Source organism: Pelodiscus sinensis, chromosome 27 (assembly GCF_052426305.1).
Source record: "Pelodiscus sinensis isolate ZL-2025 chromosome 27, ASM5242630v1, whole genome shotgun sequence".
NCBI lineage: Eukaryota > Metazoa > Chordata > Testudines > Trionychidae > Pelodiscus > Pelodiscus sinensis.
In genome coordinates, this window is record NC_143078.1 from 17,148,378 (window position 1) to 17,172,192 (window position 23,815).

At 42.9% G+C, this 23,815-nt stretch overlaps 1 protein-coding gene across 7 annotated transcripts in view; it reads right to left on the reverse strand.

Moving 5' to 3' along the window:
* The window catches only part of KDM5B (lysine demethylase 5B), a 145,167-nt gene that overhangs the window by 53,447 nt on the left and 67,905 nt on the right, over positions 1 to 23,815 (reverse strand). For all 7 annotated transcript variants that reach the window (XM_075909915.2, XM_075909916.2, XM_075909913.2 and 4 more), the window contains 6 exons: positions 23,413 to 23,571; positions 16,437 to 16,618; positions 7,711 to 7,873; positions 4,565 to 4,684; positions 3,265 to 3,459; positions 2,760 to 2,941 (listed from right to left, as the gene is read on the reverse strand). In XM_075909915.2, the coding sequence (XP_075766030.1) occupies positions 2,760 to 2,941; positions 3,265 to 3,459; positions 4,565 to 4,684; positions 7,711 to 7,873; positions 16,437 to 16,618; positions 23,413 to 23,571 (1,001 nt within the window). The remainder of the gene's footprint in view (positions 1 to 2,759; positions 2,942 to 3,264; positions 3,460 to 4,564; positions 4,685 to 7,710; positions 7,874 to 16,436; positions 16,619 to 23,412; positions 23,572 to 23,815) is intronic.

Below are 23,815 nucleotides of genomic sequence, written 5' to 3' on the forward strand. Positions count from 1 at the left end.
CCAGAGACTGTCCAGTCTGGCCAATATACATGGCAGAGGGGCATTGCTGGCACTTGATGGCATATCACATTAGTGGATGTGCAGGTGGATGAGCCTCTGATGTTGTGGCTTATGTGATTAGGTCCTCTGATGGTGTCACTTGTATGCATATGTGGACAGAGTTGGCAACGGGGTTTGTTGCAGGGGTAATTTCCTGGGAAAATGTATCTATGGTGTGGTGTGTGTCTGTTAGTAAGTATTTGCTTCAGGTAGGCGAGACCTCGTCTGTGAGAGCGAGGGATTGTTTTCCAGGACAGGTAGCAGACTGTCAATGATGGGGTTTAAGATGAGGCTCTAGGTGATAACAGTGGTGTTCTGTTATTTTCCTTGTTGGGCATGTCTTGAAATATGTGACTTCTGGCCCCACAATATGCCAACATTTTTATGGATGACCTAGAACGTTTCCTCAGTGCCCATTCCATGGCTTCTTCTACTTACACTACACTGATAAGATCTTCATCATATGGACCCATGGAAAGGGGGACTTCACCATTTCTACTCCACTATCAATCTCAATCTAGACCAGTACACACAAGAGATCCACTTCCTGGACACGTCAGTATAAATAAATGATGATAACAAACACCCCCCTATATCAGAAACCTACTCATTGCTGTTCTTACCTACATGCCTCTAGCTTCGATCCAGGACACATTACACGACCCAGTGTCCACAGCCAAGCCCTACGATACAAACGGATTTCCTCCAAACCCACCCAGAAATAAAACATCCATAAGTTCTTTATCAAACATTCTTAAAACTTAAATATCCACCTGGAGAAATAAGAAAACAGATTGACAGACCAGATGAGTACCGAGAAATCACCTACTGCAAGACAGGCCCAACAAGGATAACAACAGAAAAACTCCCTGGACATTAGACGATGAATTTAAAAATAGCCTCTCTCCTACAAAAGGTCTTAACTGGTTAATGCACTACAAAGGCAATTTCTCTCATGCTATGAATGAAACACAGCCAGACTTAGCTTCATTAACATTGGTCCTACAATTGACAGGTATCTGCTTTTGCTCTTATATATACCCTGGATTCTGTAATTTCCACTCCACTCATCTGAATAAGTGGGTTTTACCCACAAAAGCCCATGACGTAATACATTTGCTAGTCTCTAAGATGGCACAGGACTGCTCGTCAATTTTATAGTTACATAAAATAGATCTAACATAGATCCGTCTAAGACTTTTTAATCTATCGAAGTTGCACTTACTGTTATTCATGATATTGTTCAGTGCCCACAAGCACCTGACAAGTCTAGACAAGATTCCTACTCTGACGCTCTCAATCCAAATGAACATATACCAATTAGAAGAAAACAAGACAGCTGAGAGAAGCAAAGGGTGAGGAAGGACAACTCAGGAAACCAATCTGATTACTCAGTTACTCGGCAAAGACTAGAATTACTATAGCAAGATGAAATTTTTAGTATAAATAAAAAATGAGTACACTAATTTCTTTTAGCTGTTACATGCAGTTTAGCTGTAAACATGTACTTGTAGCCTTGTCGGTCCTAGGATATTAAAGAGACAAGATGGGTGAGGTTATATTTTTAATGGACCAATTTCAGTTGGTGGGAGAGACAAGCTTTCCAGACAGAGCTCTTCCTCAGGTCTGGAAAAGGTAGCACAAGTATCACAGATAAATGCAAGTTAGAACAGATTATTTAGCATAAAGAGTTAGCACATGTGTATGAAACCACTTACTCCACTCTCAAATGAACTCACACTGGAAAATCATAAAAGAGAAATGCACCTGACACATACAGAATGGGAAGTGACTGTCTAGGAAGGACTAGGGCTGTTAAATATCAGTTAAGTGAATAGTCAAGTAACCTCATGAATTCTTATCAGTCAACTATTCTATAGTCCCTGGGGGTGGGGCCAGCAGCAGCACGGCGTGCCCGACAGGAGTTAGTTCACGAGGGGAGCCAGTTTAAAAACCCGCTCCTCTTACAGACCAGCTGCTTGTTTCCCTGTGCTGCTGCCTCTGATAAAGAGGCAGCAGTGCACAGTGGCAGCAGCCCCTGACTGCGTGGGGGTGGGGTCTGAGCTCCCAGACCTGGCGTGAACCAGAACTGAGCTAGGCTGCCTGCCCGCCTGCCTAGTTCCTAAGACACTTTAAATGCAGTCACAGCGGGTGTAGGTTCCACACCCAGCGTGAACCAGAACTGAGCCGGGTTGCTGGCCAGCCTGATGATAAATTTACTGGTTGTGGGAGAGGGAGGGAAATGCGTGTAGTCTATAGCATTAACCTATAAGCCTTTGTTTATCGGTTAATCAGTCGACTATATTATTACATCCCTAGTAAGGAGTACTGAAGAAAGGGATCTAGGGATCATAGTGGATCACAAGCTAAATAAGAGTGAATTGTGACACTGTTGCAAAAAAAGTAAACATGATTCTGGGATACATTAACAGGAATGCTGTGAGCAAGACACAAGTAGTCATTCTTTCGCTCTGCTCTGCACTTATTTGAAAAAGAAAAGTGAACAGCATTACACTCTCTCCCCAAAAGGACTCTTGGGGCACTATGGACATGAGCTTGAATATGGCAGGGGAGGGGGGCAGGAAGGAATAAATGGCATCATTAGCAAAGCAGAAAACTGACCTGGTCCACAGCAGATTATGCAAAAAAATAAACTGAAAAAAAGCACATTCTAGTCCCCATACACCCCCCAATAATACTTTTTTCTAGCCAAAACATACCCCAATGTATATTTATATGTCGGACAGGAGCAGAGATCTTCTACATGATAGAGGCATACCAGTAAGCCAGGTTTACATGAGCAATAGACAGCTGACATGAAGCATGTGGTTTTACACTTTATGCACTGGCGCTCATCATCTGGCAACATTTCAAAAGAGATCTTCTTGGAATCAGTCACTCCCTACAACAGAATCCACTCAAGTTATTTCACAGTATAACAGAGAACAGATTAGTTCAGAAGTTGAAAAAAGACATGAGTTTGCATTAAGATATTGGACATAGTAAAATAAACACATTTTGGTTAATGAGGACTTTTCTACAAATTTTAAAAAGACATTAGTAGGTTTTTTAAGGGCCAGAGTCTAATAGCCAATTCATATCATGTAGTTCTTCCCTCAAATAATCCCACTGAAATCAAAATGTTAGGACAAAACACCATGGGTAAACTTCAAATCATGACTTTCAGTTACTCCAGTTAGAATAATTTCACTCTCTAAAACTCACCAGTTTAAGCACAGCTTCTCGTAAAGCCTTTTCATCATCAAGCATGAGAGCCATGTCTTTCTGGACAGTAGAAGCTACCACAACATCAAGGACATCTGCTTTGGAAGCCATTTTACATATCATCTCATCATGAGAAAACACACAGTACCGGTTTAACAGGCGATAATGTTCCACACACTGGCGACCCAAAGGAAGCTGTAGGGAGAAGAAGTGGAGGGTGAGGAGTGACAGCAAGATTTAAAAAACAAAAGTTCTGAAATCCTTAGAGGCATAAGTGTGGAGCACAGACCGTCTGTGCTGTTAACTAATTACTATCTATCCAACCACATGAAAGCCAACAACAGCACATTCTAGGAACAACATGCATTCATTTTAATAAAAAAAATACATCGCATGTTAAAGAGTAAACAAAACCATGAGTGAGTTCCTGTAACTTAGGATACTGAATACTACATTTGGACTTTGAAATCTGTTACACTCAGGGCCCGATTAAGAAATTCATAGACTCATAGAATCATAGAATACTAGGACTGGACGGGACCTCAAGAGGTCATCGAGTCCAGTCCCCTGCCCTCATGGCAGGACCAAATACTGTCTAGACCATCCCTGATAGACATTTATCTAACCTACTCTTCAATATCTCCAGAGATGGAGATTCCACAACCTCCCTGGGCAATTTATTCCAGTGTTTGACCACCCTGACAGTTAGGAACTTTTTCCTAATGTCCAACCTAAACCTCCCTTGCTGCAGTTTAAGCCCATTGCTTCTTGTTCTATCTCCAGAGGCCAAGATGAACAAGTTTTCTCCCTCCTCCTTATGACACCCTTTTTAGATATCTGAAATCTGCTATCATGTCCCGGTAGTTCGAATTAGAGATCCTAATTTGAACTACCTACTCCGTGCCGCGTGTAGCCGCGGGCACGGACTTCAGACCAAGGGAGATTTAAAAATGGCAGCGCCCGGGAACATGCAAATGAATCCCGGGATATTTTAATCCCAGGCTTCATTTGCAACCCCGGTTGCCCTCATTTGCCTACCTAGCTCAAACTAACGAGCTAGTGTAGACATACCCTAAGATATGTACATCTAAAGTGTTTTCATTAACTACTTAGAAGTATTGCACAAAGCACCATTATCCACATGGCATTCTCCTGAGCCATTATGCACTAGAAAAATTCTTCTTTATGCCTCACATTCAGTTTATTCAAAGGAGAATGTGCATGCACAATACAATTACCACCACATTATTTAATAAGCATATACATTTACTAAAAATTCATGCATATCCTTAAAACATACCCAATCAACTGTACAGAAGTTCACAGCTTCAGCAAAATTGAAACCTTGGTTAAAGCCACTGTGATAGGCTCTTGGAAATGTAATCACAAATTCTCCAGCACACTGGTTGGTTCGGTAAACCTAATAAAAACAAGAGACAAACCAAGCTAATTTCTAACAATGGATGGGAACTCCACAGATGTAGAGGTTGACATTTTCAAAGCCACCAAGGGATGTAGGTGCTGACTAGGCCATTCAATTAACAACAAATCTCAAACAGTTACAATATGTTTTAAAGCTCCAGGGGATAGCCGAGATAGTCTGTAAAGGATAAACCTAAAAAACAAAAACTGGTGTGGTAGCACTATACAGACTAACAAAACATGTAGATGGCATCATGAGCTTCCGGTCATCTGAAGAAGTGGGCTGTGCCCACAAAAGCTCATGATACCATATATAGGTTTTGTTAGTCTATAAAGTGCTACCAGACCAATTTTTGTTTTTAAGTTTAATATGTTTTAAGTTATTTCTAGAGCACTGTTCTGAAAGCACAGGTACTACCCTTGCACTTCAACAGACTGCAGGTGAACTCCCTGTAACAACAGTTAGGTTGGAAAACACTGACAAAACAATTGGCAATACAATTTCTAGTGCAGAGTGTTACTCAACCTTATTGGCAAATGGACTTACCGCTCAGCCACTATATGTACCATAAGATGGCAGGTATTTCTCTAAAATTGTAAGAGCTCTTAAAAAAAATAAGACACAGCAGCTTTAGTTTTAAAAGAATAAACAAATGGTCCAGTTCTTAGTGGCTGATGGGTATTTTGTTTGGCTCTGAATATACACCTTTTTTTAAAGGTGGCAAACCCGAGAGTCATTTAGGGCTACATCAAGTTTTCTTTCATCTCTTAGTAAAGGGCAGTTTGAAGATGGGCTTCTACAGGAAGAGCAAGTAAGACTGAATTTACATAGCACAGAGGGAAGTATTGCTACACTGACTCAGTACAGCAAATGCTCTCTGCCATGTGTTCAGCCAGTCCTGGTGGGTAGCCTATGAACCCTATCCAATCAACTGGCTTGGAGAAGGGTACTGGGAGTCTCTCTCTCTCTGCTGGTCTACCCAACCATGGACTCAGCTGTAAGTGGGTTCAATGTGGCCAAAGAGCAGAGTTCGCCTAAAAAGCCTCTCCAACCAATGCAGTCCTAAGCACTAAGTCACAGTCTAGCCTTTAAATAGGAAATTTACAACTGTCAACTTAAGCGACCTCACTGATTGTCTTCAATCAGGCAAAGATAAACCCACATATTCCACACATTTCTGTGGACTCTGCATTTGACTTCAGATATCATTGCAATTTAGAGAATATTTAAAATGAGAGGCTTACGTCTAATTTCATGAGTGACATATGAAAGTCACTAGGCTTTAAGAGAAATTAGGTTTAAAAAATTATGCAACCTGCTGAAATATACACAGAGATGGAAATGTTTTAAAATGCGGAGCTGGGAAAAGGAAGAAAGTTGAAAGCTACCCATAATTTGTTTTTTTCTGAAACCATGAGCCCAAGCTAGAATCCCAACGGCTTAACACGTTTGAGTCTCTAAAAATCACTCTTTAGGTCAGGGGTTGGGGAACCTTTTACGGGTCAGAAGCCACTGACCCAAAGAAAAATCAGTCAGGGGCCACACAAAAAGGTGACAAGGAAAAAACCCTCACTGATGTGACCAACTGAGAAGCAAAAAAAAAAAAAAAAAAAAAAACCACTCCCCACATTCCCCTTTCATACCAAAGCGAGGGGGGCCTGGGCTAGTAGATTTAGTGCCCCCCCCCCCAGGCTCTGGGGTGGGGCCAAAAATGAGGAGGGGTTCAGTGTGTGGGAGAGAACAATTAGGAAGTGTGTTTGGAGTGTGGGGTCTGGGCGGGAGGAAGGGAACAGGAGTGGGTTAAGATTGGTGGGTCAGAGAATGATAGGGAGCAGGAAGAGGGGTAGGAGAGTTGGGCAGGAGGAGTTGCAGGAGTGGGGTGGTGATGTGAGGTCTGTGCGATTGGGAGGGGGCACTTACCTGGTGCAACTCCTTCAGGACACAGGACTGGGAATATCAGTGCTGGCTCCCTGATGCTGGGGGGCAGCCCTGGGCCTCAGGGGATGGATCTAGGCAAGCCAGGGGCTGGATCCAGCCCCTGAGCCAGAGATTCCCCACCCCTGCTTTAGGTACCTTAATCTGCCTCATTCCCTCTATAATGCTACTAGGATCCAAGGTCAACTCCTTTCAAAGTCAGTTAAGTATATGGGAAGTTCACCCTTTCAAAGACAGAAAGGGAAGGAGGATTGTGAGTGGTAAACAATGGCCCAGAATTACAGGAAATACGAGAGAGGAAGGATGTAGATGGGCACTGCCAAAGTAATCAGCATTGCTGGGAAGATCTACACAGTAGTCATGGTTCCTCACTTCCCCTGCTGGCAAGTTGTGTTCCAAACACTATGAAAAAGGAAATAAGCTTAGGAGACAGCCAAGAGCTCCAGTGACCAACTAAAGCAGGGGTGGGGAACCTTTTTATGGCCAGGGGCCCAAAGAAACCTTATTCAGGGGCCACACACCAGTGAGAAACAAACAGCAGCACCACCACCACACCCCACTGGCCCCTGCCTGCAGGAAAAACAAAACACAAACAAACCTTACTAGCCTGGACTCTGAGAAACAAAACAAAAACAAGCAAAAAAGAAACAGACACACTCAGGGTGCCAGGACCCCCTTGTACTCCAGCCCTGTGGTGCCAGATCCAGCCCCCACCTTCCCTGGACCCGGCCCGTGACGAGGCTTTGCGCTTCTGTTCCCCCACAGCAGGGCAATCCAGCACTAGAGTTCCAGCCCCACAGGGGTTCACTGGAGAATGGAAATCCACTGAGACAGGTGTCGCCTGGGAAAGGCATGTGAAATAACCATCTTAAGTAATTGTAAAAAACAAGGACTACATTTGTCCATCCTTTCATAACAACACAATATACCAACTCATTTAATTGGTCTAATACGTTATTTGTATAGTGCACAATGCATACATAAACTACTGTGTTAACACAGATGGTTTAAATTGTCAACCTTGCAAAAGAAGCCAACATAAAAGAAAGGAAATAAATGACAATGAACACAGGACTCCAAAGACATACGGGCACTCCGTGAGCCATCAGCGTATTTGGGTTCATAATGGTGACAAGCTGATGCAAAAGATCAGGTTGAGACACAAATAACTCAGGAGCTAGCTTCTTCATTACATCTTCCAGCTGCTCAGCTGCATATCCTGGAGCTCCATACCATGTTTTCGGTTCCCCCCTGCAAGTAAGTTTTTAAAAAGAGCTAAATATATACAAGGTTGTAAGTTCACATTTACAGGCTCTTGCTTCTTAACAACATAAGACACTTAATAAGCACAATTCAGGAGTACACTAAAAGTTCTCTAGATGGTGGGGCAATGTGCTCGGAGTGTGATTTCTACAGCTCACTAACATGCTGTGCATTAATTCATCCACATAGACCTTTAAGGCAGCATTGTTTTAAAACAACACTTTTCAAGTATATTAGGGAACTTGCGTCTACACGCACCAATTTCTACACACCTCGTTAGTGCACGTTAGAAATCACACCCACAGAGAAAGCATTACCTCAACACATAGATAAGCCTTCAATTCAATGCCCTGCCCTAACTCTTAACATTATACAGGCTCTTCCTTCAGAGTTAACTCTTAATTAGCTATATTTCAGAATGTGTAAATTAATATTCTGAAATTCCCTATAAAAATGTATGGTAGAATTCCACTTTTATTGACACTTGGCTCAACAAAAATTTGCTCAGATCACTGCTAATGAAACAAATTCCATCTGGGGTCTGACAGCCTCTGGCTGAGGCATAATCACCATAGAAGCAATCTATAACAAATAGAAAAGGAGAAAATAAATAGCAGGATATCAAGTCTCAGAGCGGTAGCCATGTAAAAACAACGAGCAGTCTTGGGGCACCTTAGAGAAAACAAAAATATATATTGTATGAGCTAAAACCCTAAGCTAAAACCACGAAAGCTTATGATACTATATATATTTTTTGTTAGTCTCTACACAGCAGCATTATTATTCCAAAATAACAAAGAGCGTGTCTACACAGCAAGCCATTATTTTGAAATAATGTTGAGCTGGAAGACTTCTTACTCCGACTACTGTAACCCTCATTTAACAAGGAAAAAGGGAAGTCGAAGAAAAAGTGTTCTTCCTTTGACTTCCTGCTGTGAAAATAGCACCTAAAGCCAAATTAAGCTATTTTGACTTCAGTTACGCAATTGACGTAGCTGAAGTTGTGTAGCTTAATTCGAGTTTTGCCCTGCTGTGTATATTTTTAATGGATATAAAATTACCATTAGGAAAAATCCAGTCCTGGAAGAATTTTCATAAAAAGCCCTATAGGAACAAAAGAAATCCTAGCAAGAATATAGGACCTATACTAGATAGCCATGATAAAATTGTTATTAATGATGCAGAACACGGTCAAGAGTTCAGTAAGTATTCATACTCTGAATTTGGGAAGAAGCAAGATGATGTACTCATATTACATGATGATGATGAATTATTTTCCAGTCCATTAGTAATGAAGACAGATGCTATATGCCATCTACTAGAGACAAACATTTTTAATGTTGGCAGGCCCAAATGACTTGCACCCAAAAATCCTAAGAGTTGATGATGAAAGCTCTGGCTCATTGATGTTAATTTTTAAGAAATTTTGCACAATAGGGGAAAATTCCAGGGAATTGAACTAGTACTCATTCCAATATTCAAAATGTGCAAGGAGGATAATCTGGGGTAACTATAGGCCCATTAGACTGACATCAGTCCTCAGCAAAGAAACTGATAAGTGGAAAATGTCAGTTAGCATGTTTTTCTGGAAAAAAGTGTTAATGAAACAATTAATTTGGGTTTATTGAAGATTACATGTTTGGTCAAGAAAGATACCTACATAAAAATCAAACTTGTGTAAGACCCAAGGCCAGGTTTTCCTGAGAAAACTAATGTCAAGACAGAGAAGTCAAAGTGTGTTTACACTTGCTTAATCTGTTGACAGATTGTGTCCACATCTTTAACTTCCCCATCAACAATGGGAGCAATGCACTGTGAGTACATATCCCACAGTGCCTGGCAACACTGTCTGTCACTAGATGTCATCGGACCTCAGAAAAAAGTGTGGGGCATTTTGGGATCATACAAAATGTCCCATCACACACCGCTTTTTCAGGGGCTTCTGGTGTCCTCTCATGCCTTTTTTCCAACTGCCATTCTCTGCTGTGCAATCTGGCTTCTGCAGCGAGAAAGTATGGATGCCACACTTCTTTCATATGCTCTTGTTAACAGTCGTGAGGAGAACACGCATGGCAGTGGAGACCATCTGGAAAGTACTCACGGAGGAAGAAGACATTTGCAGATGATACAAAGCTGGGAGGGATTGCAACTGCTTTGGAGGATAGGGTCATAATTCAAAATGATCTGGACAAACTTGAGAAATGGTCTGAGGTAAATAGGATGAAGTTTAATAAGGACAAATTCAAAGTGCTCCACTTAGGAAGGAACAATCAGTCTCACACATAGGGTGTGTCTAGACTACATGCCTCCATCGACGGAGTCATGTAGATGAGTTTACTAGACATAGCAAAATGAAGCGGTGATTTAAATAATCGCTGCTTCATTTACATCAAAATGGCCGCCACGCTGTGCCGATCGGTTGATTATCGGCACAGCGCCGTAGTCTAGACGGGGATCAGCCAACCCCAGAACCCTTTGTCGTCAGATTCTGTAAGCCTCGTTTCATGAGGCATAAAGGATCTGACGACAAAGGGTTCTGGGGTCGGCTGATCCCCGTCTAGACTACCGCGCTGTGCCGACAATCAGCTGATCGGCACAGCACGGCGGCCATTTTGATGTGAATGAAGTGGCGATTATTAAAATCGCTGCTTCATTTTGCTATATCTAGTAAACTCATCTACATGGCTCCGTCGATGGAGCCATGTTGTCTAGACACACCCATACAGAATGGGAAGTGACTGTCTAGGAAGGAGTACAGCAGAAAGGGATCTAGGGGTCATAGTGGACCACAAGCTAAATATGAGTCAACAATGTGATGCTGTTGCAAAAAAAGCAAACATGATTCTGGGATGCATTAACAGAAGTCTTGTGAGCAAGACACGAGAAGTCATTCTTCCGCTCTACTCTGCACTGATTAGGACTCAGTTGGAGAATTGTGTCCAGTTCTGGGTACCAGATTTCAAGAAAGATGTGGAGAAATTGGAGAAGGTCCAGAGAAGAGCAACAAGAAAGATTAAAGGTCCAGAGAACATGACCTATGACGGAAGACTGAACGAATTCGGTTTGTTTAGTTTGGAAAGGAGAAGACAGAGGGGACATGATAGTGGTTTTTAGGTATCTAAAAGGGTCATATAAAAGGAGGAGGGAGAAATCCCCTTCACCTCTGAGGATAGGACAAGAAGCAATGGGCTTAAACTGCAGCAAGGGAGGTTTAGATTGGAGATTAGGAAAAACTTCCTAACTGTCAGGGTGCTTAAACACTGGCATAAGTTGCCTAGGGAGATTGTAGAATCTCCATCACTGGGGATATTTAAGAGCAGGTTAGATAGACATCTATCAGGGATGGTCTAGACAGTACTGCGTCCTGCCATGAAGGCAGGGAACTGGACTCAACCTCTTGAAGTCCTTTCCAGTTCTAGTGTTCTATGATTCTATGAAGACTCAGAGGAGCCTGACACTGTGCCTTATATGGACAACGGCAACCTGACATTGTATTTCACAGTCACCAAGTAGCTGTATAGGTGCTTCTGGACTATGGATCACATCATATGCAGGTATGGGATGAAGAACAATGCTTGCAGAACTTTAAGGTGCATAAAGCAACCTTCCTTGAGCTGTGTGTTGAGTTGGCTCCTTGACTCCCACGCAAGGACACCAGAATGACGGCTGCGCTTTTGGTCGACAAGAGTGTGGCAATTGCTATTTGGAAGCTGGTGACTCCCAAATGCAACTAGTCAGTTGCAAATCACTTTGGTGTGGGGACGTCTATCACTGATACTGTACACCTGCAAGTGTGCAGGGCAACAAATTGTATTCTGCTATGAAGGACACTGGAAGTGTGTATAACAGTGGCTGGCTTTGCAAGCATGGGATTTTTCCAACTTGGTGGAAGGGGAAATAGATGGCACACATTTTCCAATTTTAGCGCCCGCCCACTAAGTACATTAAGAGGAAGGCATAGTTCTCAATGGTGCTGCCAGCTCTTGTGGATCAACGTGGGCATTTCACTGATATCAAAGTAAACTGGTCTAGACAGGTACATGGCATCTTCAGGAACACTGGCCTATACAGAAACCTGCAATTGGGGACTTTTTTCTTCTCCAGACACAAGATTACCACAGGAGATGTTGAAATGCCCATTTTGATCCTGGGAGACCAGGCTTAATCCTTACAGCCCTGGCTTGTGCAACCAATACATGGACTACATGGACAGCTATAAGGAGCATTTTAACAACAGTCTGAGAAAACACTGCATGGTGGATGAATGCACTGTTGGGAAAAGATGAGATGGAGGTGTCTCAATGGCAGGATAGACCTAACTGAAACCAATATTCCCATGGTTATCACTGCTTATTGCATTTTGCATAATTTGTATGAAAATAAGAATTGTTTGCACTAGCCCATATACTCCTTCCAGAACAATGTACACATGATAGTCATGGAGATCTTGAGTCTCAGTATAAATAAGAATACCATCTAAGGAGAGCATCACAAATTGATTGAGGATATATCTGAAGAAGTCAGTCATAAAACACTGGAAGGCAGCTAGAATGTTATATAGATCAAGTATTCAAATTGATCACATGTAGTTCAAAATGCCATCTTTATTAATCTTCCCATTCGATGCTGACAAGACTGTATACTCTTCAAAGATCTAGCTCTGTGAAAATCTGTGACAAAAGGAGTCTTTCCAGGAGTTCCTTTATGAATGCAAGAGGGTATTGATTGCATATGGTGATCTTGTTTAGTGAGCAATAATCATCACAATGTTGAAGAGAGCAATCCTTTTTACTCACAAAGAAGATAACTGCCCCAACTAGGTAGGGGAAGTGCAGATTTTCCTCAAAATACACCAAGAGGAGCTGCAGCACAGGCTCAGATACATCATAAATGCATCCAAAAGGAAAAGACAGTTACTTGTTTCTGTAACAGGTGTACTTTGAAATGTGTTGCTCATGTCGATTCAACGTAACTGTGTATGCTCACCACATGCACCAGTTCTGGTAGTACCTGTAGGTCAACCACCGGAGGCACCCCCTGGAGTTGCACACATATGCTGCGCTATATAGGGTACCTCTAACTCCCTCCATCCTCTGTTCCTTCTTGCCGGACAACTCCAAACAGATGGAACGGAGAGCAAGATGTTGAATGGACATGAGCAAGACATCTCAAACAACACCAGTTACAGAAACAAGTAACTGTCTTTTCTTCTTAGAGTGACTGCTCATATCCATTCAACACAGGTGATTACAAGCCGTATATGTGAAGGTGAAAGTCCACTGGCATGCTGAATGCAACACAATTCTTCCAAAGCCTTGGGCTTATTGCAGCAGGGCATAGGGCATGACAAAGGTGTGCACTAACAACCATGTTGCAGCCTTACAAATCTTCAGAATAGGAACACTGGCAAGGAGGCTTGCGCTCTCACGGAACACACCCTGACTAGTCTCTGCTCAAAGCCTCAAAGAAATCTAGCCATTGTGTCATGGGAAAACAGTGACCAGCCCAGCATTGGCAGGTGGAAAGCCAAGATCACTGCCAAGAAGTCTGGACAGGAGTCTCAGTAGGGGAGAGGTCTCACTGCAGAGCTCACACCAAAAACCGAGTTCAACTGGCAATGTAAGTCTGCCTGGTCAACCCAGAAAAAGCTAGCTTTACCATGAGAGTTGCCACCCTGAGATCCACTGTTACATCACTGAGTATTCAATATTCTAGTCCCAACCAGGCCATGCCAGAGCAAGGGGCCTAAGTGACATCCCCACTATCACTGGCTTTGGCTGAATACTGACCACCACCTGTGATGTCAAATGTTGTCCCCTCCACCACACCATTTATGTTCTCCTCTTTCTCCATCCTACTTCTTTTCTCTCCTATTCCTCTCTTTTCCCTCCTTCTAATAAAGAGTCTGGCTTTGCCAGCCAAAACTGTTTATTTTGCAGCAGTGACAAAAACCTGTGACCAAAGAGGCAGTTGAAAGCTATACCCGAAACTACCCAATGCTGGTACTAACTTGCCAGTTATTGGAATGATTGATAAAACTATGCTGAGCCTGTGTTTTTCCAGAAGCAAGGATGCAAATGAAAGTCAACACTAGACATAAAAGCTGCATTTTGTAACTTTGCTATTCTCTTCTTTCCTCTTTTGCATGACTTTGTCTTGCTTTGTCTTCCAGGAAATGGGACAGGACTTTACAGCAGCAGCATTTCTAGCCCATCTAACTTTTTTGCAGTTTCCCAAAAAGAATAGCTGTTACCACTGGTGATACCATTTAAATGGTCAAATGAGGGGGGTTTCCTAAGAAAAGGGAATGGGATTATGGTTAAAATAAAAGCCTTATTTAATACTTTATATCTGAAATACTTCTAACTTTTCCCCTTTTGTATTGTGAATAAAATGTCAAGAGAATGTTTAATTGTGTGTTTGCCATGGAAAATAAATAGGCTAGGTTAAAAAAACAAGAAGAGCTCTATGTAAACTCAAAAGCTCTCTCTCACCAACAGAAGCTAATCCCATAAAAGATATTACCTCACTATGCATGTCTGTCTAACCTTGTTAGCGTTATACCAACCTTAGACCAACCTAGTTATAACGCTACATACATTTCATATCAGGCAGTTTCAGGTCACACTGACACCTTTCTTTGGAACCTATATTCATCAATATTAACACAAGAAATCTCCACCCTCTTAGGTACGGTAGGTGAAATAGATGACATAGGTCAGATGTCTCTCACTGGGTTGATGAGTCCATTACTTAGAGGGGGAGTGATCTTGTCTTTGGGGTGTATATTTCCTCTTTCCAGAAGCAAGGTGCTTCTGAACAGCCCCTGAAACTGCAGAAATTTGTTCAGAAGACAAGCCACCACGAAAGCCTCTATTTTTATCCCACAAAGCAGCTTCAGTGATAATATCTCTGATAGGTATATCCCTTGATCAATGGAGATGAGACTTCAGGGTATGAGGAAAAGACTCATAATGAACTGTGCACAAGGATGAAGGACAAATTCTGGTGCTGGAATTGGGGCTGGGTCATGACATGTAGCAAAGGGATTATCCCCAAGTCTAAATTACTCTAAAATGGACTACACACAGCTATACACATCAATTATTTAAAATAAAAGCTAGAAAAATGTCTACAGGTGCACACAGGGCACAGAGTGGTTCTAATGTTCTCGATGGCAAAGCATAAGGAAGTGAGGTTAGCTGGATACTACATACCTTAATATGATTTCGGGCAGCAAGCACTAATGGCAGGGTGAGGAACTATTATGGAAAACGGAGATTCTCTGAAAAAGGACTTGATGATGATTAATGAAACTAAAATGAACTTATGAAAATCTGTGGCTAGGAAGGGCTGATATGTTTCTTGGACATATCAACAGAGGAATACTGAGTAGAGTTGGGGTATTACCTCTGCATGCAGAACTGTTAAGATCATTACTGGAAATCTATTTCCAGTTCAGTCCACATATTTTTAAAAACTGGAAAGGATTTAGGAAAGAGCCAGGCAAACCAGTTGAGGTGTAGAAAATGTGCCTTAGTAAGAGACTTAAGACATTCATCTATTTTGTGGTTAAGAATAATCAAACAAGTGAGACACTTGCAAAAAAAAAGCAAACATGATTCTGGGGTGCATCAACAGGAGTGTTATGAGCAAGACACAAGAAGTCTTTCTTCTGTTCTACTCTGCACTAATTAGGCCTCCACTGGAGTATTGTGTCCAGTTCTGGGCATCATATTTCAAGAAAGATGTGGAGAAATTAGAGAAGGTCCAGAGAAGAGCAACACAAAAGATTAAAGGTCTAGAAAACATGAGCTATGAGGGAAGACTAAAAGAACTAGGCTTGTTTAGTTTAGGAAAGAGAAGACTGAGAGGGGACAGAATAGCAGTTTTCAAGTACCGAAAGGGTGTTTGTTACAAGGAGGGAGAAAAAAAATGTTCTTCTTGGCCTCTGAGGATAGGACAAGAAGCAATGGGCTTAAACTGCAGCAAGGGAATTTCAGGTTGCACATTAGAAAAAGCTTCATCAGGGGGTTTGAACACTGGAATAAATTGTCTGGGCGGATTGTGGAGATTTCAAGAGCAGGTTTGACAAACACCTGTCAGGGATGATCTAGAGGACGGTGCTTGGTCCTGCCTTGAGGGCAGGGGACTGGACTTGATGACCTCTTCAGGTCCCTTCCAGTTCTAGGATTCTATGATGAATGTTGACAGGAGCTAAAGAGCTGACTTGACCATAATCAACAACTATTTACATGGAGAGAAGATTTCTGATGGCACAAAACCCAAAGAATATCAGGCAAAAGAATACAAGATCCAACGGCTGCAAGTTATAGCTAGACAAATTTAGACTGGAAATTTGTACAAGTTTTAACTTGGAGGATAACTTTTGGAAAACTTAGCAAAGGATGTGATCAATTTTCTATCAATTGAAAACATTACATCAACTTTGGATTGTCTTTTTAAAAATACATGGTTTTATGACTGGAACTCAGTCCCTACAAATCAGTGGAGGCTTTTGATTTATTTCCCGCTCCTCCCCAAAACTCACCAGTGCAGATAGTTAATGGAATAGCTCCAGTGGTCCTCAATATGCCAGCAAAATGAAGAAAAGCACATTCCTACATACAGCCATGGCAATTTCATCCCACATATATCTGCAGTGATGTGAGCAAGTACAGACTGCTCCATCACAGGCATGTTGTTCAAATTCCAGCCACTATCAAGATATTCCTAAAAGTGGAACAGAAAAAAAAGTCACTAGTCTAAACCACATGAAGTAAACAAAAATAGAAGTAACTTACCTGTTCAGTAACTGAAGTTCTTCGAGATGTGTTGTCTATGTGAGTTCCATGTATGACACACATGCACTGGTGATTAGGATAACTTTTTTTAAAATCATGGCTGAAGGGGCCTCCGCCTGAGACTAAAGGCATGGCTCTCTCAGAAAATGCTGAGGCAACTATTTCCAGGAAAAATGGACTTTTTTTGTAACAATTAGCAACTAAGTAGTAAATAACAACTGTGAACTTTAAAACAACTAATTCTAGGAATCGCAGGGAAGGAGAGGAGTCAAGCTCCATTTGCAACCAAGGGCAATAACGAAGGAACTGAGGGCAAATGGGCCAAGTACACAAACTGCAAGGCATGAACAGCACGTGCCCCGTCACACATGTGCGGCCCGGCCAAACACTACTAGAAAAATCCCCAATCTACAGCACTGGGACAAGCCCGACACCCACAGGGACATTACTCGAAGAAGAACAAACAGTTAACTGGTTACTCGGTAAGAATTAGCTTTACTGGCATGCTTACCAGGTAACCGGTTAACCAGAGGTTCTGGCTGGCAGGAACATCACCTCCTCCAACCCCCGCATTAGCAGGTTGGCCAGCAAGACCAGTCCCCACTGCCTGCAGCATAGCTAGGCCGGAGCAGTGTGGAACAGACCAGCCTGAGCAGATCTGGGCCAAAGCAGGCCCCACCCACGGCCGGTGTTTAACCTAACTCTTTTAATGGTTTTTTTCATCCCTACTGAAGATTGGAAGGCTTTGTCTAGGAGTGTTCATTGATTGAATCTGCTCCCTGCACAACCTCAAGATCTCTCATGCTTGAGAATATTAAGCAGGGGTGGGGAACCTTTTCTGGGCCAGAGACCACTGACCCACAGGAAATGTCAGTCAGTCAGTCATCACATGCAAGTGAGAAGCAAAAAACACATCTCACATGGCCTCCAACTGATAAGCAGGGGAAAAAACCCAAAGAGGAACACACCTCACTCCTAGCACCACGGTTCCGCTCTCAGTCTAGCACCATGGTGGGGGGAGGGGGAACAAGGCTTAAGGGCTTCCCCCCAGGGCCAAATGATCTCTTCTCAGGGTTCAAGGACAGTGGCTTTTATGGGATTACCTTAGGTTCTGGGATAGGGCCAAAAATGAGGGGCTCAATGTGTGGGAGGATGCTGCTGAGGAGCAGAGGATGTGGGTCCTGGGTAGGTATTTAGTGAAGGAACAGGGTGAGGGTGAAAGATCTGGCCAGGGAATAGAGAAGCAGACTGACAGTGCAGGGTCTGACTGGTGGGTGGGTACAGGAGGATACAGGGGATTGTGAAGGATACTTGGTGCAGCATGGCAGGGACAATTGCTCGATGTTACCCTGCACTGCTCCAGCTGGCTGGGATTACTAGCTAGTGCAGGGGACAGAGCTTCCCCCTACCAGGTAGAGCTCGCTGGCCAGATGCATGATCCAGGCCACAAGGCTCAAGACTCCCCCACCCCCAGAAGAAGGGAGCCCCAAGCCTCGCAGACCAAATCAAGGCAAACTGTCAGCCAGATCCAGCCAGTGGACCATAGGTTCCCAATCACCAGTATAAAAGTGTGGAGCAACCAACAATCCTTCTCAACTACCCAAGAAAAGTATTAGACTCGGGAATTGTTTGGAAATGAGGGTGTGTTGTGAAATACAGACACACGTGCAAAAGTGTACAATTACTGAACAGGTAGCTGACTTCCATCTCTTCTTTGAATGCCTGTCTGTGTGTGCTCCATGTTTGCTGTCTCCCAAGCAGTATCCATAAAAGTAGGGGGAGGATGGAATACTCTATTGAAGAGGGAGTTTAATACAGCATTGTCAAAATTGAGCATCTAGACATGACACCTCCAAAACAGAGTTATGTTTTGTAAAGGTATGTACATTACCTCAGTCGGCAGTTCAACAAATAGCACTTATAGGAACATCTCTAAACAAGGCTACTTGTGCCTTGGTTGAATGTGGTCTAATAATGTTCCTAGGGAGTCATAAATTGCCCAGATCATAGCTTTATATAATCTTACACCCATCTAGAAATTCCCTGGATTGAAACTCCTCAAGATCCTTAGATCTTTCAATAACAGAAAAAAAACAGCCTTGGAATGATGGAAATAATGTTAGACTTTCAAATGAAACAACAAGGTCTGTAAGGGCATTTGTTAGGCAAAACAAGTCTATCACACTGGTGGCTCATAACCATCCTGTGATTGACACAGGTGTTTCAACTCCTTTCTTCCAACTCATATTTCCCCATCTTAGAGCAACAATTCTTGTTGTTAATCCTCAAGTGTATAACCTTACACCTTGCACCATAAATTTCATCCCGTTTCTATTACTCCCGCTTTCAAGGTCAATCAAAAATCATCTTGTGTGATATTCCAGTTTTCTTCTGCTTTGGCAATATTTCCCTACTTGGTTTTGTTCACAGATTTTATTACCACACTCCTACTTCTTATGCCAATGTCACAAATGAAAATGTGAAAAAGATTGGTCCCAAGACCAAACCTTTAGGAACTCCACTCATAATCATGCTAAAAGTCCATTGTTTGGCATGTCTTTTTACCGTCTCCCCTTTCACTGGTTCCTTATTCACCTTTTAATTCTCCTACTAATGCCCTTTTTATCCAATTTCACTAATAAAACCCTATGTGGAACTCTATCAAATGCTTTGCTGAAATCCTGGTCGATTAGATCTACTTCATTTCCTTTGTCTAGAAAATTCATTACCTATTCAAAGATAGACAAGGCTGGTCTTCAACAATCTACATTTTGCAAAGCCATGTTGCATTTTATCCCAATTACTGCTCTGTGCTTAATGGTGTGCTCTTTCAAAAAATTTTCTAAGACCATATGCACAACTGAGGCTTTTAGCTTCCCAGATCATACATTTCCTTCATTAAATATAGGCATAATATTTGCAACTTAAAGAATCCCGCACAAGTACACATTAATTTATTTATTCAATGCTAAAAATTCCGTGCACCAGCTCTTGGATGAAGATTATCCAGGTTCCCAATTTAATCCCATTAAACTGTTCCAGTTTGGGTTCTACCTCTATATGGTAATTTCTACTTCCAAAACATTGACCCTATTAGGTACCCTGTTGCTGCTCCAAAGCTCTGCATTACCCTTATGGAAAACTGAGGCAAAGTATTTGTTTTGGCATTAGGCTCATACTGAGGATTTTTTTTTAATCTCCACTCTATCTTCACTGTTTGTAACTCCCCCTTCCTCTTTTGTTGTTTTCTTGTTGTTTAGTTGACTAAATAATCTTTTGACTACTGGCTTTAATTTCCAACTGGGCTTGGCCATTGGCCAAATGTGCACATCTAGACCCATTTTTGTTTCTCTTTCCATTTAATTTAAACTGAATTAACTCATGGTCACTCAAAATAAGGCATCTTGTACAATCAGTTTATCAGGATGGGTAAGAAATGGTGTCCCTGGCCTCTGTCTGTCAGAGGGTGGAGATGGATGGCAGGAGAGAGATCATTTGATCAGTACCTTGGTTCACTCCTTCTGGGGCACCTGGCATTGGCCACTGTCGGCAGACGGGATAAAGGGCTGGAGGGATGTTTGGTCTGACCCAGTATGGCCATTCTTATGTTCTATGAGGTACTCACCACCAACCAATACTAAATCTATAAATGAAATCACTTCTTGTTGTTTCAGCAACTATTTAGTGTAAGAAATCTGTCTGCTAATACATACAGAATTATCTGAGCCCTAGCATTATTAATTGTACTTGTCCTCTAATGCACTGGTCCCCAACCTTTTGGGGCTGCCAGACTGCCAGGCGCCTGGGGGCGGGGCTGCACAGGCACCACACACAGGGCCGAATTAAGGGGGGGGACTAGCTGGGCAGCTGTCCAGGGCGCCAACATATAGGGGGCACCTGATGGCAGCTATAAGGGGCACTGCGTGCCCGTACTGCCATCAGGCGCCGCGTGCCTGGGGGCCGCACGGCGCCCCTTACAGCTGCCATCAGGCGCCGCGCGCTGATAGCAGCTGTAAGGTGCACGGTGCGCTGGGGAGCAGGGCTGAGTATGCGCCATGTGTCCGGGGGTGGAGTCGTGCAGGCATCACGCGCCTGCTGTCTGGTGCCCAGGGTGCAAGAATGGCTTGAGCCAGCCCTGGCTACGCTCCCGGGCCTCGGGGCACAAGAATGGCTTGAGCCAGCCCTGGTCACTCAGCGGGCACATAAATGCCCCAGCGGGCGCCATGGTGCCTATGGGCACCACGTTGGGGACCACTGCAATACAGGCATAATCACACAATTACCAGTAATATTTATTTTATTAAAAATATTAACTAGGTCTCTAGCCAATGTCCAAAATGGGGGTCTGTAGCAAACTCCAAGTGCTTTACCACTCTAGCTTGTTACCTTTCTTCCCCTACAGTAATTTTGACCCAAACATATAGGAGCCATCTCCTCCTTGGAAACTATGGGAAAAATATGGGGGCTGCCAGTGGGTGCTCTGCACCCATCAATCAGCTTCCGCCCTCCCCGGTCCCCATGTGCAGGCCAGCCACACAGATCAGCACATCCTTCTTTTTCCCTGCTCCTGGTGCCCACCACGATCAGCTGTTTTTCAGCATTCAGAACGGAAAGAGGGAGAAGCATAGTAGGGATTGGGCCAGGAGTTATACCATAGTATTTGGCAAACATGTGCTCCAGCAACCAAGCTGCTGCCTCTGCAAATGTCAGTAAGTGGAACATTATTGACGAATGTTGTGGTTGATACTACAGCTCTGGTGGAATGAGCTGTAATAGTTGGTGGCGATTGTTTACTGTGAATGCTGTAGAAGGTACGGATGCAAGAGGAGATTCATTTTGATAACTGCTGAGAGGAAACAGGCTTCCTGCAATAAAAATGAAGAGCCTCGTGGACTTCCTCCAGGGTTTCATCCTGTCAAGACAGAAGGCGATAACTCGTCGTACGTCAAGAATGGGCAAGGACATTTGGAGAGCATTTTCATGCAGCTTTGGAAAGAAGGCAGTTAAGTGGATCGGTTCATTAATACAAAAAGGAGTGGAAACCTTGGGAAGAAACTTGGGGTGGGGGTCTTAATGTCACCTTGTTCTTGCTGAAAACTGTGTAGGGAGTGTCTGCCATCAGAGCTGCTATTTCTCCAAAACATCTATTCGATGTGACTGCTACGAGAAAAGCTACCTTCATAAATGTGTAGAAGCATATGGCCAATTGGTCAAAGGGAAGTCTCACGAAGCTTTTTAGGATGTGATTATGATCCCACAAGGAAGGAGGAAATCTAATTGTAGGGAAAGTGTTTTGAAGACCGGTTAGAAAATGTTTGATTAATCTGGTGTGAAAAGATGGAAATCCCATCTAGGGGTTCATGAAACATTGCAATCACAGCTACATGAACTTCTGTTGAACTAAGCCACAATCCTGATTATTTTAGTTCAAGGAAGTAATCCAGTATGACTGATTACTGGAGGGTGAGTTAGTGTGTGTCTGTTGCACCCATAAAGAGAATCTCTTCCACTTACAGATGTAAATCCTCCTGGTGGAAGGTCATCAACTATTTATTAGTATCTGTTACACTTCGTCTGAACAGGAAGTTTCGGCATCATGGAGCCACGAAGGAGCCAAGCCTTGAGGTGGAGAGTTGTTAGATCAGGGTGGAGTGTGCAGCTGTAGTACTGAGAGAGGAGATTGTAGCACTGTGGGAATGTATGAGGGTTGCAGACAAGCTAGTTGGTTGAGGTACGGGTACCAAGTTTGTCTCAACAACGAGGGCACTATCAATCTGACTCATGCTTGGATCACCTGGGAAATGAGGGTAATGGTGGAGAAACATACAGAAGTGGTGCTTTCCATGTCATAAGGAAGGCACTGCTAGGGTAAGGGTGGAGAACCTTTTTTGGGTCAGGGCTGCTGACCCACACAAAAATCAGTCGAGTACAAGGTAGTAGAGACTAGCGTGCCAGCAGGGGGTTCCCCAATGCTGGACGGGGAGTAGCCCTGAGCCTCAGGGACCAGATCCAGGCAAGCCAGGGACCACATCTGGTCCCTGCGCCTTAGGTTCCCCATGTCCTTTTTTGGCCTGCTCTGGAGCAAAAAAGGTGACACTTGCGGTTACGCCGGGTTGCAAAGAGGGGATGACCGCTCTCGCGGAACACCTCACGGAGGGCTTCTGTGTCTAATTCCCTGTTCTGTTCTATAGTTTGATTGCTTCAATACACAGGAAATTGGATCGTGCTTCCCCCAATGACTAATAGAATACATGCAGGTTGTACTGTCCGCTAAAATACATATAGTCTGAGTCAGAGTGGTTCAAAGTGCTGTGTTTGCACTACTGTAAAGTCAACCACGCAAGGTCAAATTTAGCATTACTTCTTGTGAAAAGCAGGAGTACAGAAATAGACTTTAACGGCCCTTAAAGTCAATGGATCGAGTTTGGTGTGTAGACTCACCATTTAGAAAAATCAAACTAAGGCAGCTAAGTTTAACCTAAATTCCCAGTGCAGACTAAGCCTCAAATGCATATGTCATTATAAAATTATATATAACTAGACTTTTATATCTCCAAGACTACAATACCATTTCCTTTAGTCAAAACCAAGCCAGTCATGCATATAGCAGGAATATAGAATTAGATTAAGTCTCTTTAAACTGAAAAATCATTCAACACAAGACTTGTATTTTGGAAAACCATGAAATGCAAGTATGCACTTAGAAAAGATACTGAGACTTACCTCTTCTTCCGGCCTAAGTTTAATTTTCCTATCCCTAACTGGAAAGCCACTGCCAAACTCCTTTGAAGCAATATCAGCTCCATATTCCACTGTGACATCCTCTTCAATTGTGCTCACGAGTCGCCAAAATTCTTTTTCAACCAGCTCCGTGGGAACCATCTGGGTATGAAATGAGACACACAATATCAGACCACACAGAAGGTTGCATTTCCTATGGTACTGTACATCCATAAGCAACAAAATGTAACAAACATGTGATACATGTAGAAGAGGCAAACCGAAGAAGGAAGTTTAGAAAGCTTCAAATATTTTCCTATCATGTCACAAGGACTTTAGCAAGCACCACAAACTTATCTGATCACCAGTGATCACATCGAGTGTGCACTCTCTCTCTAGCCTGCTA